This window comes from Heloderma suspectum, chromosome Z (assembly GCF_057233095.1).
Source record: "Heloderma suspectum isolate Gila_16-S chromosome Z, 16-S_ref, whole genome shotgun sequence".
Classification (NCBI taxonomy): Eukaryota; Metazoa; Chordata; class Lepidosauria; order Squamata; family Helodermatidae; genus Heloderma; species Heloderma suspectum.
Genome location: NC_139476.1, coordinates 2,284,990 through 2,302,655, shown reverse-complemented (window position 1 = coordinate 2,302,655; position 17,666 = coordinate 2,284,990). Strand labels below are relative to the sequence as shown.

Genomic DNA, 17,666 nt, shown 5'->3' with positions numbered 1-17,666 from the left:
CAAACAGCTTCACAAATCTGTGCTTCTCCCTCCTAAGTGCAAAGGGAGCCCAGTTCTCTCAGACTTTGGTTCTTTCTCTAGCCTGGAATTATCAAAATCACAGTAATTCTTGAGGAATCCCCCATGGATTTCCATGCAGCAAGTTAATCACAAAGAAATCAATCAGAAAACATGCTTAATATAAATATGCCCTGAGCAGTTCCGTGTGGGGCTTGGTTGTGTACGATCACTCGGTGTCTGGTTATTTCTGGCTAAAATCCTGTTGGAGTCTGCAAAGTCAGGTCTTTTTCAGGTTCTGTCAGTTTGCTGATATACAAGGGAAGGTGATGCTGGTGTGTGCATCACTGTGCCGGTGATGATTTTGCTGCTGCTGCTGCTGCTTTTGCTGCTGTTTTCATTCCTACCTCAGGCCACTCAGAGGATGTTGAGGACCACGTGCCTCTTGACCAGACCTAATGAATGGCAAGAGTATTACAGACCAGGAGACCACATTGTTGGAGGGAATTTACCTCTTGGCAGCTTTTCTTATAGGAAGACAGAAGATTTCCGTAGCTTAGCTCCATCAGACATCTTCGCTCTTCCATTGTAAGTTTCCACGGGAGGGATCTGGGATAGAAGCTTGCCTGCTTTGCTTTTAGACTAGTGGGTTCCTTCCAGGGGGATGCATCAGCGATGCTGCCGATGTTCAAAGTTAGCTGATTTGATATGTAAATCTCAGTCTTGTCATGATTGGCTCTGACCCGTAATGACATTATATTTGAGGGTTCTTCTCTGGCTCCATTCTGAGGCATTTTGTGCAAGGAGCAAAGGCAGAGCAAAACAGATCTGTGTTCATGCTGACAATCTGGTAATGACTAAGAAATGTGTCCTGTCCCCCCAAATCTGTGCCCCAAGCAGACTTTATCTAAGACAGGGATGGTGAAGCTAGGTCTGGATCTACTGGCAGATCCCAGGGTGATCTGCAGTGGATCAGCAAGCATTTATAACCCCCACTTGTGTAATTATAGAAGCAATAAATGATGCCCTGTGATGTGCAAAGCCAAAGGATCAAAACAGCACCTGCTTTTAGGGGCCTCAGTGTGAACTGGAGTGAGAACAAAGGAGAGATCTCTTTGGCGCCACCCCCATCAGAGTGCTGATTGGCTTAGCAGTTCCCTCCTGGGAAAGTGATGATGCTGTCATTGTGCAACTTCTCACTAGCCTTTTCTCCCTTCGCTGCCAGCCTGTGCACCTCACAAATCACAGCTCCCCATTAAGAGGGGGACTTGGCTTAGAGCCGTAAGGACTGGCATACTTGAGTTTCAGCCAAAGCTCCAGAAGTTCACCTACTTTGCACATGGAAGCCCCTAAAAGCAGGGATCCCATGTGGCTGCAGGAATGCAGTTGCTGACTTCCCCACACACTCACTCCTGGTAGTACTAGTAAGGTGTCCTAGAATCATAGAATCATAGAATAGTAGGGTTGGAAGGGGCCTACAAGGCCATCGAGTCCAACCCCCTGCTCAATGCAGGAATCCAAGTCAGAGCATCCCTGACAGATGGCTGTCCAGCCTCATCTTGAATGCCTCCCCAGGTAATGGGTTCCATTGTCATATTGCTCTAACAGTCAGGAAGTTTTTTGCAGGGGTAGAAGTAGTCACCAGTGAATGGGGCTGGGAAGGAATTTTACCTGCACATCACTTGGCAAAGTCTGTGCAGGGTTTTTTGCCTTCCCCACTGCAAGATTAATTCCATTGTAAATAAGTTGATTTTGACTGTCAGTAAGTCCTTTGTGGATGCTTCCTTTTATAACGTTTGTCACAACTATGTAGGTGTGATAGGTATTGAGCTGGATTGGGCTCCCTGCTCATCCACTGTGAGGATTCTTGTAAGGGATGTCAAGGACATGGCACTAAGACCAGACCAGCATGGGAGCGTGCTAGCTGGCCACGTCCGTGGTGGAAACGGGTTCACATTGGCAGTTCATGCCATGGTGTCTCGCTGGCCCTGCCTTCCATCACCAGCGCTCCTGGCATGTGGGCAAGGAAGGGTAATCAGTCAGCAGGCGGGCAGGCTGATGACAGGATCCACACCCTATGCCTCCACCAAGCCTGTTCAAGTGAGTCAACAAAGTTGTGGCCAATTTATTATCCCAGCTATGTCTGTGTGTCTCATTCCCTCTCTTCCCTTTGCCAACCGGACCCAATGAAGCGCTGCCCACACAACCAGGGATGGCGGAGAATTCCGCCACGGATTTCAGTGTGGCTGAATGCACTGGCACGAAGCTTACCTGGGGTGGATGTTCCGGCGGCTCCAGTGGCGGCTCCACCGGCGGCTCTGGGGGCGGCAGCAGCAGCTGGTCTCTCGGCCAGCTGCTGCAGATGCAAATGGCGGCCGCCATAGCGGCCGCCATTTGCATCCAGCCAGGCTGCCGTGATAGGCTACGTAAGTATTTATGTAGCCTATCACAGCAAAGGCAGCCACGCAAATGGTGGCCACCACACCATTTGCGTAGCTGTCTTTGCCGTGATAGGCTACGTAAATACTTACATAGCCTATCATGGAAAGAGCAGCGGCGCAAATGGCATAGCGGCTGCCATTTGCACCCCTGCTCTTTGCCGTGATAGGCTATGTAAATACTTACATAGTCTATCATGGCAGCCTGGCAGGATGCAAGTGGCGGCCGCTATGGCGGCCGCCATTTGCATCCACAGCAGCCGGCTGAGAGACCAGCTGCCGGAGCCGCCGCTGCTGGAGCTGCTGCCGGAGCCTCCGCTGCTGGAACATCCGCCCTAGGTAAGCTTCGTCCTGGGGGGGATTCCGCGGGGGGGCAGGGGGTGGGAGGCTGTAAATACTCACATAGCCTATCATGGCAGCCTGGCAGGATACAAATGGCGGCCGCGGAAGCCGGCTGTGGCCGGAACTCCGGCTGCGGATGGCCCTGGCTGGCAGCTCCGCAGAGCCGCTGTGAAGCAGAGCCGGTCCAGGGAGGATTCCGGGAGGAAGGACGGAGCGCCTCCCCCCCACCGTGAATCCAAGCTGCGAAAAGGTAAGTGACTTTCGTACATCCCTACACACAGCTGATGGACAGATTTAAATAGGAAGCTGATTTATACAATGTCAGATCTTTGGTGCAATTAGGTCAATATTGCTTGCACTAATTGACTGCTGGGTTAAATTATCTTTAAAAAAAGGATCAAACAAATTCCTGGAGGACAGGTCTATTGGCAGTTATTATCCATGATAGATAAACCAAGATCCCATTATGAGAGCAAACTGCCACTGAATGGGTGTTGTTAAGAAGGTGGGGCAGAGGAGAAAGGAGGACTGCTACCTTCATCTCCTTGTTGTGGAAGTCCTGGTGGAAAGCATGCATCATGGCTGACCATAGGCAGAAACGGGATGCTGAAGTAAGTGGGACCACCTCAGTGTTCTCTAGCAGGACTCATCTGATGTTCCTCTTACTATGTACTTCTTCGACTAATCAATGGAAAAGCCTGGTTCAATCAAACATTTTTATCCATTGTTAAGCCTGATAGGGCTGCAGGAAGGCAAAAATTCTATTTTTAATCAATATTGTCTTATTTAGATTATATATTGCATTTCAGTTTTACCTGTTAGCCACCATGGAAGCGTTTCTGTCCTGAAACATGGAACATAAATAATGAAAATATATATATAATAAAAATGTTATAAATGTACTGAATTAGATCTCTGATCCAGCAGGGCTTTTCAGATGGTCCCATGACATGCATCTAGCAAGATATTCTCCGTGTGTCTATAACACTATCTGAATTTGTCTGGGAAACCTTCATGGAGACATCTTCAGTCTAGACGTTTTTGTCCTGGTTCAAATGGGATTCAACCAAATGGACCTCTTAGTCCTCCACTTTTCATCAGTTCTGTTGGCTCACCCACCTCCCAATGTCACTCTCATCATTACAGGACAGTAACCAAGAACTACCAGCACTTCCAGGCCTTCGCATTCACCATCACTGAGCTCAACAAGGATCCGACTCTCCTTCCCAACACAACGTTCGGCTTCCGCATCTTTGAACACAAGGACATTTTCAAAAGGATGTATGAGAACAGCCTGTCTTTGCTTTCCACCCGGGGGCGAAGGGTTCCCAATTATAAATGTGACAAGCAAGATAAGCTGCTCTCCATTATCGGGGGTCTTGACTCCCAATCCTCAAAGGAGATCGCAACCTTAATGGGCATCTACAAGATCCCACAGGTAAGGGGATTCTTCTAGGGAGAGATGTGGGGAACCTGCAGAGCTCAGGAATACTAAAATGGACAGTCCAATCTCTGACAAAGATGAGACCATCCACTGCATATGTTGCCTTGCTTCTGGATGGCTCGAGTAGGGGGTCTTCTTACTTTGCCTAACTTGTCATGCAATACTCTTGTTGGTGGCTGGGAATCTCAGATGGCTATTGCATGACTAATCCCAGCCAGCAATGGGTCAGTTATGTAAGAAAAGGTTTTGTACTGGGAGAAATAACCGGAGTCTTGTGACTCACAAACAACTCTTTGTTGTTCGTGCTGCAATTGACTAACAGAGAGGCAGAGAAGTGCCATTTCCCAACATTCTAGTATTGAGCAATCTTTTATGTTTGGGCTATTGATGGCTACTAGTCTTGATGGCTATGTGCTACCTCCAGTATCGGAGGCAGTATGACCATCTACACCAGTTGCTGGGGAACATGGGTGGGAGGGTGCTGTTGCATTCATGCCCTGCTTGTGGGTTTCCCATGGGCAGTTGGTTGGCCACAGTGAAAACAGAATGCTGCACTAGATGGACTTTGGTCTGATCCAGCAGGACTCTTCATGTGTTCTTCTTTGCATATAAAATATCCTATGTTTCAGCCACACGCCTTCAGATATAAACAGAAAATATTTGGAATGGGGGTACTTCGGGGGGTTTTCAATTAAGCCCCACTAACATAGTGTTATGATTTGTATTTTTTGAGTCCTGATGCATTTCCACTCAGTATGCAACCGGTGTGATCGACTATTGTATTTGGGGAGGGGTCCTGAAGTCAAACCTCTCCCACAATATGTGTACAAGGCGTCACATTCCTTGAATATAGACAGAAGGACCTATTCATTGCAATGGTTAGAAATTGTGTCAGGGTTACCTGCATGGCAGAGTCAACTTTTGGGAGTGATATCAATACTAGTGAGGGGGAAGTCTTACAGACATCATAGATCTTCATTTTATATTTAGATATTCATTTTTAAAATGGATGTCTTCCTTCTGGTTAGCACTTGATGCATCTAAAGTCTGCTGTAGTAGTCTTGTCACAAGGGATGCTCCTTCCATCTGTCACTTGCCCTGTTTTCTGCCAGAAGGAGTGTCATAACAACATAGATACAGCAATTCTAGACTTTATTAGTTCACGCCACAGAACGGGATCATTCAGGTTAGTAGTTGCAAGAGCAAAATCCGTTCTTAGCCTCCAAATTAAGTAGCTGCAGGATTAGGTGGAATGCCTCCAGAGCAATACTGGTAAGTCAATGAAGAACCAGGATGAAGGCTCACACAGCATTGTCAGTAGCTGCAGGACCAGAATGAATGCTTGTGGAGTGAGATGGCTGAGTATCTTCAGGATCTGAAGGAATGCCCACAGACTTGGTAAGTAGTTGCAGGACCTGGGAGAATGCCAACGCATCTAAGCGGCCGCAGGATCAGAATGAATGTCTATGTAGTAGTGCTGTCAGGGATGAGCCCAAGTGCCTTGAGATGTCTGACAGCTCCTATTCTGAATCAGAGTTGGAACAGCTAGATCAGAGCCTGAGGGAGGGATCCTCCCTAGTGATCCAAGACCCTGGGAGAGATTCCTCTGAAGGCCTTGACAAACAGATGGCCCAGATGAGAACTCAAGTTTTGGAGGAGGAGGAGGAGGAGAAGGAAGAGGGACATGACTTGAGAGACACTAGGGCGTGTCACAAAGCAAAGTGGCAAAAGTTAGGGGCAGGCTCAGATGCTCCACCAGGATAACCACTCTTGGAAGCCAACGTAGGAGAGAGCCACCTTAAGCAAGGAGCATCCCTGTGAAGCAAGTCTGGCTGTGAGGTTCACACCCAAACAGTTGGCAACTTCACTACCCTCCAGTTTGTCTCCTCTAATTAAAGATCACAGATTAGTTGTTTAAAGGCCTGAGGCAGTCTGAGAACTTCCTGGAATCTGCATTTGTAAAGAGGCTAGTCTCTAGCAAAGTAAAGTAGTATTAGCCTGAAGCTTTGTCTCCCTGTGGTGTTGATTGCAAAAGGGAAGGATGATCTATTTCTGTCAGATGCAAGGAGAAGGTAAATGTGGGGTCAGGATGATGAAATAGTGAGTTCGCTGTGGATGTGGGATAGTCTTTTCTTCTCCTCGTGAACAGGTCTCCCCTTCCTGTCTGCTGCTGTCTGCAATGGAAGGTCTCTTCTACTGTTCCTAGCAGCCAGACCTCTGATTCAGTTCTGGGGCCTTCTAAGATTCAGAAGGCCACAGATTCATCTCTGTGGCCTTCTGTTCCCTTTCCATTCCTGCTTCCTTTTTTGTGCCTTCTGGTCTTTGTTCCTTGCTGGTTGCTTCTTCCAGCCTCTCCTCCTGATCCTCTTATGCTTTTTCCTGGGCTTCCGGCCTGCCTCCTCCTTCTCCCTCAGATTCTTGGAGCCATTTAAAGATCCCTTGCCCCGATTCCTTTTTCTTCTGTTTACCCAGCCCTACCTGTGATTGAATACTCTTGCTGGGCAAACCAGGAAACCTGAGGGAATATATGGCGACCCCCGATGGCGACCCCCCAGAAGCTTATGCCATAAAAAATGTGTGTGTCTTTTAAATGCCACAAAATTATGTGACAACAGACTAATAGAAAATTCCTTCCTTCAGCTCGGTTACGGCTTGTTGGACAATACTGAGGGACGGAAAAGGGCATTTCCTTCCTTCTACCGGATTGATCCCAGTGAAATGTCCCAATATGAGGGCCTAGTACAGCTGCTGTTACATTTCCACTGGAACTGGATTGGGCTAATTGCTCCAAGTGATGAGCGAGGTGAAACTTTCACCCAGACACTGAGACCAATGCTCAAGCAGAAGGACATCTGTGTGTCCGTCACCGAAATGATCAATTCAATAGACTCGGTCTATCAGCTTCGAATTAGAACTGGGTCTATTCCTAGTTCTTGGTTTGAATCCCAAGTGATGACTGTCTTTGCGGACTCCTTTCTTGTACTACAATTAACAGCATTGCTGATAAATCATGAAAAAAATGCCAAGACCCCATTTAGGAAGGTTTGGATCTTGACATCCCATTGGGAAATTGCTCTTACGGGATCCCACTTGCGTGAGCAATATCTAAAAACCATGCATGGTGCTTTGCACTTCAAAGTCCACAGAAGTGATAAGCCAGAATTCAAGCATTTTCTCATGGGTTTAGATCCACTCCGACCACAAGGAGATGTCTATCTCCGTTACTGGTGGGAAAAGGCATTTTCCTGTCAGTTTCTGAAGTCAGGCGAAATCCCTCAAAAAGGATGGACAAATTGTACTGGGAAGGAGAAGGTAGAGGACCTGCCAGACTACATGTTTGAAATGAGCATGTCCAGTCGGAGCTACAACATCTACAACGGTGTTTATGCCTTGGCACATGCATTGCATACCTTATCTGGATCCAAGCATAGAACGACAGGGGAAGGCAAGAGGCTTCTCAATATTCAACCGTGGCAGGTAATGCCCCCTTCAGATTTGGAATCTTATAAAAGATGCTTTGACAGTTTCTTGATGGTCTAATTGTGGAATCAAAGTCTGAGCCTTTGAGAAAGGTTGTTGGTCCATTATAAAGATGCTAAGAAAGGCATTCCCCATGGCTTCATTTCCCTTAAAGAGTATTAAGAAGTGAGTGAAGGGGAGAGGAGACTTATAGTGCTTCTTTAATAAGAATTTATTTACACCTATGGAAATTGAGGAGGGGGAATCAGGCAAGGCTCGATCGAAAATATATAGTTGTTGTTGTTGTTCAGTCGTTCAGTCGTGTCCGACTCTTCGTGACCCCATGGACCATAGCACGCCAGGCCTTCCTGTCCTGCGCTCTCTCCCGGAGCGTGCTCAAGTTCATATTCATTGCATCAGTGATGCTGTCTAGCCATCTCATACTCTGCCGTCCCCTTCTCCTTTTGCCTTCAGTCTTTCCCAGCATCAGGGTCTTTTCCAGGGAGTTTTCTCTTCGCATTAGGTGGCCAAAATATTGGAGCTTCAGCTTCATTATCTGTCCTTCCAATGAGCACTCAGGGTTGATTTCCTTTAGGATGGACTGATTTGACCTCCTTGCAGTCCAGGGGAAAATATATAGTGCTAGTCTACAAAGGAGGATTTGTTCCCGCCCACAACATTCTATTCATTCATTCATTCATTCATTCATTCCATCTCATTTCTATACCACCCAATAGCTGAAGCTCTCTGGGCTGGTCACAAAAATTAAAATCACAAATACAGCCCCCCCCCCAAAGAAAGAAAGCTCAAAACCACAATATAAAAGTACAACCAGAGTAAAACCTAGCAGCAATGCAGGGTTTTAATATACAGATTTAAAACAGCAGAGCTAAAAGACTAGGATGCTAAAATGCTTGGAAAATAAAAAGGTCTTCACCTGGCACTGAAAGGAGTACAATGGAGGCACCCAGTGAACCTCTCTAGGGAGCTCATTCCATAGCCAGGACGCTACAGCAGAAAAGGCCCTCTTCCTGGTAGCCTCTAAAACAGCGGTTCTCAACCTGTGGGTCGCGAGTCCTTTGGGGGTCGAACGACCCTTTCACAGGGGTCGCCTAAGACCATCGGAAAACACATATTTCCGATGGTCTTAGGAACCGAGACACCACTCCTCTATCCGTCTCCAGGCAGGTCCACCCACATGCAGATACGCCCACATACGAGTACCCGGCGTGGTGACATCATCGCGCCAACCCCATCACATACAACCCGTACAAATACAGGTGTATGTGACAGGGTTGGCGCCATAATGTACTTATGCGGACCAGTCACACATGTGTAGAGAGCGGCTAGTGGTTAAGACGCTGAACTGCAGACTGGAAGGTCGGCAGGTCAGCAGTTCGAGACCCGAGTGCCGCGTGACGGAGTGAGCTCCCGCCTTCAGTCCCAGCTCCTGCCAACCTAGCAGTTCGAAAGCAAGAAATTGCAAGTAGATAAATAGGTACCGCCTCGGTGGGAAAGGTAACAGCGTTCCGTGCACCTCGGTGTTCAGTCATGCCGGCCACATGGCCGCGGAAGCGTCTTCGGACGGCGCTGGCTCTTCGGCTTAGAAACAGGGATGAGCGCTGCACCCTAGAGTCGGACACGACTGGTTGGGGACACCTTTACCTTTACCTTTTTACTGTGTAGAAAGCAGCTGCTGTGTTGAAAGCAGCAGTATTGGAGGTAAGACGACACTTCATGAATTACTGGGTAAATGTAAAATCACGTACTGTAAAATCATCAACTACTGCAAAAAAAAAAAAAAATCTGTACCATGGGAACTTTATCTGGATACTGATTGGTCTTTTTATATTCAGCTGTGGTTGATGTGAATACTGCCCCCTTGTGATAGTAACAGGTATGTAAAAACAACAACACAGAGAATGGTAAATCATAGGAAACTTTAATGAACTGTATTGACTGAACTATGCCATGTATCATCTTTTGTATTATTAAAGCTATTGTTATATATTGTTTTCATTAGCAAACCATATTTACATTACGATTCATAACAGTAGCAAAATTACAGTTACGAAGTAGCAACGGAAATAATTTTATGGTTGGGGGTCATCACAACACGAGGAACTGTATTGAAGGGTCGCGGCATTAGGAAGGTTGAGAACCACTGCTCTAAAAGATGCTAACATTCTAAGGATGCTAAGAAAGACATTTCCCATGGAGATTCCTTCCTGGCCATCATGAAGAGCAGCAGAAATTCAGTAAAGAGTAGTGGAGAATTATAGTGCTTCTATAGTTATTATGTGTTCATGACTGTGGAGACTGAGGGAGCCTCTACCACACATAGTATTAGCCTATAAAGCAGAGTTAGTTCTCCCCCACCCCCCAAAAAAACCCTCAGAAAATACCATGCAGCTCCCCCTGCCGGATGCTCGTTCTTGCCAGCCAGCTGATGTCCTTTTATTTACTGCTTTGAGCAAACTCCCTCCTGCTTCCACTCAAAAAGATGTGGGCATGTAGGCAAGTAGACACTAGCCAAAAAACCCCAAACCACTGGACAAGCATATACAAGCATGAAGTTCAATATTAAGCATTAAACATAACAATGGACTAGAGGGGAAAGTAATCTCCTACATTAACAGCAGTCACTGTACGTTAGAAGAAGCCTGGACTCACTCACCCATTTTCTTTGTGTCTCTACCATCTCAGATTCTTGTCTCTTTGGCAGCGGTCCAGTTTAATAACAGTGCTGGAGAAGAAGTCTCTTTCACTGAAAATGGCAAGAGATATGACATCCTGAACTGGATCTCCTTCCGAAATGGATCTCTTTATCCTGTGAAAGTTGGGGGAGTGGACTCGGGGCTTCCCCCAGCCCAAGAGTTTACAGTTCACTCTGATGCAATCGTGTGGGCTACGGAGGTGGGGCTGATGCAAATATTGTGGGGTCATGGGAGAACTACAGAATGTTGCACTTCTCACCCCTGACAACAAAAGTTGTCTTTCTAGATGAGACCAAAGGCCTATTGAGTCCAAGGAAGGAATTTTTGTCCAGAACCATCTTTGCATCCTAATGTGCCAGATTCGGTTCCTGGTATCTCAAAGTAGGGCTGAAAAAAAGGCTTTGTCTGAAACCCTGGAATAGTGCTCCCAGCAAGTTCAGATAATACTGGGCCTGATGGACCAAGGAATGTGCGAATCAGTAAAATGAGAGCTCATTGAAGTTCTTCAAATTCCATCTTGAAGGTTGATCTGTTGTTCCTGTATCTTGTTCCTGTATCTGTGATCTGTCACAGATCAGTAAAATGATCTGTCTTGTTCCTGTAGCTGTGAGCTTTGCTTGTTTTCTTTTTCCACAAAAATGTTTGCATATTTTTGTTATTATTGCAAATGTGCACATTTGTGCACATCTTTGAACCATCTGCATTCTTCTCTCATTAAAGTATATTTCTGTCCATTTTTCAAAACAACACATTTTCATGAGTATTTTGAAATGTATCACAAACACAAAGGAGATATGTATCCCAACTGCTCAAAACTTGACAAACAATGAATTGGGATGCACCACAAATTAGTGCAATTAAAAACTCTAAAGAAATTTTTTTGTTCTTGGAGTCTTTATACTAAACTTATTTTCTAGAAAAACACAGATTAAAATGATCAATACAACCACAATATGAAATAATATAAAATGACCAAATGCGTTTTGGCACAGGTCTTCCTCAGTGGTCAAACTACAAAAAAATTTATACACACAATAAAACAAATACTTAACAGAAATAAATAAACCTGTGAATATAAATAAAATGTTGGTTAGGAAGCTAAGGTGACCAAATGGAATGAGTAGTTTTATTCAGCAAGAACTTACCTGTTGTTTTATAAGAACCAAAATACTAAAGCAATAATAAAGCTAAAAAATGCCCTCCTACAATGGACCTCTCAAATCTTCAAGGCCTAAACAAAAAATACCAGCATATAATTAAAGGATTGAAAGTCCCCAATTCGTAGCTTTAAGGAAAGCATAAAATAAAAATACTTACATGAATTTTCAGCAGTAAAAATAATATAAATAATGTTTATAATTCCTGCTTCCAATGGCAGTGTTTACTGACCATGGAATTTGGGGAACCTTATTCCCTTTTTTTATATTTCTAGAATAGCACCATATGTTTGAAATAATGGGTGCTGACTAAGGCCTTGGAAAGGCCGTATTCCCATTTAAAGGGCCCAATCAACAGTCTCTGAAAAAAGATTTCACAGGTAAAGCTAAAGCTTTTGAAATTCATAATATTTAAATTGTATATAAATAATCCATAACCAAATACAAAACTACTCATAATGGCCAACCAACTTATTACATTCACAATATATGCATAGCACAAATTATACAGCTTCACTAATACAGCACAATCAACTACTATAGCTGGCTTTTAACCCATAACTGTCCAATCCACCTCTTCATTGAGGCCAGTGGGACTTTCAGTCCTTAAAGTGTATATCCAAAAGAGTTCTCTCAGCAGTAATCTCCTATGCAGTTGAGGTCCTTGCTCCTGAATTTGTTCAATGCAGCAAAATTTCAGGTCCTTTTCATTATGTCCTTGTTGTAGGAAATGTTGAGCAACTGGACCCTGTGTTCCCCGATTCCTTATGCAACTCTTGTGTTCACAGATTCTCATTTTGATGGCTCTTGTGATCATGCCGACATAGATTTTATCACACGGGCATATGAAGATATATATAACTGTGTTAATGTTACAGTTAAAAAAACGCCTATGGAGATGTTTTCACATTATTTACTGGGTTGACAAAGTATTTCCCAGTAAGGCAATTTTTACAAGCACTACAATGTCCACATGAGAAATTGCCCAACACTTCCTTACCCAGGATGTCATACCTAGTAGATCAAGTGTTTCCTCCACATGTGTTATGTACTAGAAGATACCTGAAATGTATTCCAGCTCTCAAACACATTTATGTTTTTGACCCACACATCGCACTGCAAACCTGAAAATGTATGGACTTCAACCACAATTGTGTTCAAGTCCGTGTTTGCTCTGAAAAGTGCAAACTGGGTAAATCCAATGTTTGTTTTCCAAGCTGTTATACATTCTATATGATCCTCTTTTATGATGTTCCTAAGTAACTGCAGACATCCAGAAGGTATTAGGCCCTCCTAAATTGGTGATCCAATCCATCATGTAATTGGAAACTCTGTTGAGTAACTCCTTTTAGTTAGGGGTGTACGAAACCCCGCTTACCTGGCTCCGCCAGGTTCCACTGGGGGAGGGAGGCGCTCCATCCCTCCCCCCGGAATCATTGCCGGGAGGGGAGGCGATCCGGTCCTCCCCCCCGGAATCCTCGAAAGCCGGCTGTGCTCCGCGGCGGCTACGTGGAGCAGCCGGCCAGGCCCAGACCAGGGCCGTCCGCAGCTGGATGTCCGGCCGTAGAGGGCTCTGGGTAAGGGGGGGGGGAAAACGCGTACGCAAATGGCGGCGGCTACGGCTGCCACCATTTGCGTTCCTTATTTTTCTTCGTCTTAGTCTACATAAATATTTACGTAGACTAAGACGAAGAAAAATAAGGAATGCAAATGGCGGCGGCTGTAGCCGCCGCCATTTGCGTACACCTTTTTTTTTTACCCAGACATTTTAGGCTACATAAAAACTTACGTAGCCTATCATGTCTGAGTAAAAAAAATGGCCGCCGCCATTTGTGTTCCTTATTTTTCTTCGACTTTTTTTTTTTTTTACAGAGACGTGATAGGTACGTAAAAACTTACGTAGCCTATCACGTCTCTGTAAAAAAAAAAAAAAAAAGACAAGACTGCAAATGGCAGCGGTGGCAGCTGGTCGGAAGACCAGCTGCCGCAGCTGCTGCAGCCACTGCTGCTGCCGCCCGAAACATCTGCCCCAGGTAAGTCTCGTCCCAGGGGGCATCCGCGGGGCGGGGCGTGGGGGGCAGGCCGTTCCGCCACGGAGTTTGGGGGGCCGAATGCACTGGCATTCGGCCTCACTGAGATCCGTGGTGGAATTCTCTGACATCCCTACTTTTAGTACAATTGTTTTTATTGGATATCCTTATCTGTTTGTTTTTTCCATTTCAGAAAGTGCCCTTTGCCAGGTGTGTGGAGAGGTGCTCTCCAGGGCACAGGAGAAAAGTTCCAGAGGGGAAGCCGGTTTGCTGCTACAGATGTGACCGTTGTCCGGAAGGGACAATTTCTAACTCAACAGGTGCCTCAAACTTTGAGAGCCATATAAAAGTGCAGAACATACTGGGACAAGAGAGGAGCCAGGGGAAGATCATTCACAAGGAGAAGAGTCTGCCATTTCCTCTAGGAATATTTTCTCTATAAATACTATTTTGAATTGCATACATCTGCATTTATTTGTTTGCAAGGAATTCACAATTTCCTGAAGTAATCTTCCAATTAAATAATAAAAAATGGTTCCCAGTAAATTATTAAAATTGCAAATATAGAATCTATTGAGTTTTCCTCCATATTCTGATTGGCTCACCTTTCAGTGGATATTTTTTTTAAGACAGTGTCTCCAACCTTAGTTGTCTGGGCATCAGACATGAAGCTGGGCAGAACAGTGATCAGGGTTGGTCATCCTTGTAAGAATTGGAACCTTTATATCTATAGTGATTTCTTTGAATTGTTCCTCAGACTCTGCACCAACACATCTCCTCAAAGGACAATGTATAATGTCAATAAAATGACACTCTCTTTCTCTCTCTCTCTCTCTCTCTCTCTCTCACACACACACACACACACACGTGCACACGAGCACGCACACGCACATACACACACGCACACACTTTTTGTGCCTGTTTAGATGGTACTGCAGGTAACAGATTGTGACTTGGTTCTTACAGTTCCCCAGTTTTTATTTCTGCTTAGAGAATTTTCTTCCTTGCAGAATATTGAACATGAGTCTGGTACAGGGGGCTGTCACATGGTGAAAAAAAGTATTTTGTACCTTTTCTGACTTTGGACTTATGTCTGCTGGAGCTTAAAAAAAGAAATCAAAGGTGGAAAATAACCAAAAGGTGTAAAATTGATATTACCATCCCTTTATTTGAGGGATGAACTGCCCCCCACAAAATGAACATCTGTATCATGTTTGATACACTTCAATAGTTATTGCTCATTCCAGATTCAGTTCGCTGTGCCCCGTGCCCAGAAGATCAACACCCAAACATGAAGCAAGACCAGTGTATCTCCAAGAAGATCCACTTCCTTTCCTATCAAGAGACACTAGGATTTGTTTTAGCTTCTCTGGCTTTTTTCCTCTCTCTGGTCACATCTCTAGTGCTGGCAACCTTCATTAAACACCGTGACACACCAATCGTCAAAGCCAACAACCGAGACCAGACCTACGTCCTCCTCCTCTCCCTCCTGCTCTGCTTCCTCTGCTCCTTTCTCTTCATTGGCCAACCCATGAGGGTCACCTGTTTTCTTCAACAAGCTGTGTTTGGCATCACTTTCTCAGTTGCTGTTTCTTCTGTGTTGGCAAAAACTGTCACAGTGGTTCTGGCCTTCATGGCCACCAAGCCAGGAAACATGGCCAGAAAACTCTTGGGGAGACAACTGACAAACGCCATTGTCCTGGCCTGTCCCCTCATCCAAGCTGTGATCTGTGCTGTCTGGCTGCTGACCTCTCCCCCATTCCCAAACGTGGACTTCCATTCCCTGGCTGGAGAGATCGTAGTGGAGTGCAATGAAGGCTCAGCCACCATGTTTTGCACTGTCCTGGGTTACATGGGTTTCCTGGCCCTTGTCAGCTTCACAGTGGCTTTCCCAGCAAGGAAACTGCCGGACAGCTTCAACGAAGCCAAGTTTATCACCTTCAGCATGCTGGTGTTTTGCAGTGTTTGGGTCTCCTTTGTGCCCACCTACCTGAGCACCAAGGGGAAGTCCAGGGTGGCCGTGGAGGTCTTCTCCATCTTGGCCTCTGGGGCTGGGCTGCTGGGTTGCATCTTTCTCCCCAAATGCTACATTATTGTGGTGAGACCCAATCTCAACACCAGAGATAATTTAATAAGGAAAAAAAATTGAGGAATCTAACACTTTGGAGCATGTCCTGCTAGTCTAGTTTCCTGTCAAGTCACGTATATGTATTTACTGAGTCCAATAAAATTACTCAGAATGTAATGTACTGAGTTATTCATTAAACAATGGGGTCCTTTCCACAGTTTAGCCTGGTTGACTGTGTGACAGTATATTAAAACAAATATCCCTCAGTTGTAGAATTATTTCAAAATCATGCCAACATTATTAGGTATTTGTGTTATATCTGATGGATGGCAGCTGCAATGGGGCATTGCAGTATGGGTCAGGGTTCCTGCAAGCCAGTCATTCCCTCTTCTTCAATAGGATCTCAATTCCCCCCTAACAAGAGCATTCCTCTCTCCCCCCTGGAGTTCAAGGATTCAGCCAGCTAAATTCTGATTCCAAAGTGGTGGCTAAAACTCAGTCACAGCCTTGGCCATTCACTTTTCTACCAGGATTTAAAGTCTGCATCCCATCAAATGAGAACTACGATTTTGTTTTAAACAGGGAAGGGGAAAGGAAGCTAAAGTAATATTCAAATGGATAAGCAACATTAAGTCCCTAAACAATAAAATGGAGTGAATGGAGTTATATGATCCACAACGGTAGGGATATTTCTTAAGACCTGTCTCTAGCTGTGTAGTCCAGGACTACAGTCAGGGAAGGGCACCAGTTGGCTGCTGCTGCTGCCGCCGCTAATCCCCTTCCCGGTCCTTTCTCAGCCTCCTCAGGATCCTTGTGTCTGTCTCTCCTTCTTCACTATTTCCTCAGAAACCGTCTTCACAATCTCTCCATTCTTTTCTCATGGTAAGAACAAAAAATTCAACAAGGCTGAGAAGGGTTGAACTCAGGAAAATCCAGGAGATGACTGCACTGGACACGGTTACATGAAAAAAGGGCTACCTCAGAGTAGTAACACGAGGAGCAGCTTTAAGCAGAGTTTAAGCTTTAGGCACCATATGTTGGACAGGGTCCCTCTCTCTCCCAGCATTGCCTGTATATGCCAAGGATGGATCCTGGGACCAGGTGCACTTGAACGAGGTGCTGTATCATAGAACTATGGTCCTTCCTCTCGATATAAAACGAGTTCACAGTCCTCATGATTCTGAATACAGATCTGATTTAAGTCAGAAACTGTTTTATATCACGTCAGAGATTTGGTGCAATTAAGTCAATATTGCCCGCAATGGTTTGCTGCTAGGTTGTCATTTGATATAAATGGCAAGATATATTTTAGCCCTCAAGGCCCCATTATTTGGGAGGTGGGTTCATAGAATCATATCATATAATCATAGAATAGTAGAGTTGGAAGGGGCCTACAAGGCCATCGAGTCCAGCCCCTCAGTGCAGGAAACCAGGTCACAGCATCCCTGACAGGTGCCTGTCCAGCCTCCTCTTGAACGCCTCCAGTGTGGGAGAGCCCACCACCTCCCTAGGTCATGGGTTCCATTGTTGCATTGCTCTAACAGTCAGGAAGTTTCTCCTGATGTTCAGCCGGAATCTGGCTTCCAGCTTCTGGCACTTGAGCCCATTATTCCGTGTCCTGCACTCTGGGATGATAGAGAAGAGATCCTGGCCATCCTCCCTGTGACAACCTTTCAAGTACTTGAAGAGCGCTCTCCTATCTCCCCTCAGTCTTCTCTTCTCAAGGCTAAACATGCCCAGTTCTTTCAGTCTCTCTTCATAGGCCTTTGTTTCCAGTCCCCTGATCATCTGTGTTGCCCTCCTCTGAACCGTCTCCAGTTTGTCTGCATCCTTCTTAAAGTGCGGTGCCCAGAACTGGACACAGTACTCCAGAGGAGGCCTAACCAGTGCTGAGTAGAGGGGAAATAGTACTTCCCAGGATTTGGAAGCTATGCTTCTATGAATGCAGCCCAAAAGAGCATTTGCCTTTTTTGCAGCCACATCACATTGTTGGCTCATATTCAGCTTGTGATCT

General features: G+C 45.4%; 1 protein-coding gene across 1 annotated transcript; it reads left to right on the top strand.

Annotated features, from left to right (window-relative positions):
- Positions 1-355: 355 nt before the first annotated feature.
- LOC146333484 (vomeronasal type-2 receptor 26-like) lies at positions 356-15,733 on the top strand. The gene is made up of 7 exons (XM_084826358.1): positions 356-585; positions 3,924-4,215; positions 6,862-7,315; positions 8,865-8,948; positions 10,406-10,596; positions 13,778-13,904; positions 14,832-15,733. The coding sequence occupies exons 1-7, from the start codon at positions 356-358 to the stop codon at positions 15,731-15,733; spliced, it is 2,280 nt and encodes a 759-aa protein (XP_084682484.1).
- The last annotated feature ends 1,933 nt before the right edge of the window (positions 15,734-17,666 follow it).

Bases quoted from the DNA above. Each gene is read 5' to 3' on its own strand.
- LOC146333484 (XM_084826358.1), top strand. From the start codon at position 356: ATGATTTTGCTGCTGCTGCTGCTGCTTTTGCTGCTGTTTTCATTCCTA. The intron at 10,597-13,777 runs GTGGGGCTGATG...TTTCCATTTCAG, and splicing joins CAATCGTGTGGGCTACGGAG to AAAGTGCCCTTTGCCAGGTG. The intron at 13,905-14,831 runs GTGCCTCAAACT...TGCTCATTCCAG, and splicing joins GACAATTTCTAACTCAACAG to ATTCAGTTCGCTGTGCCCCG.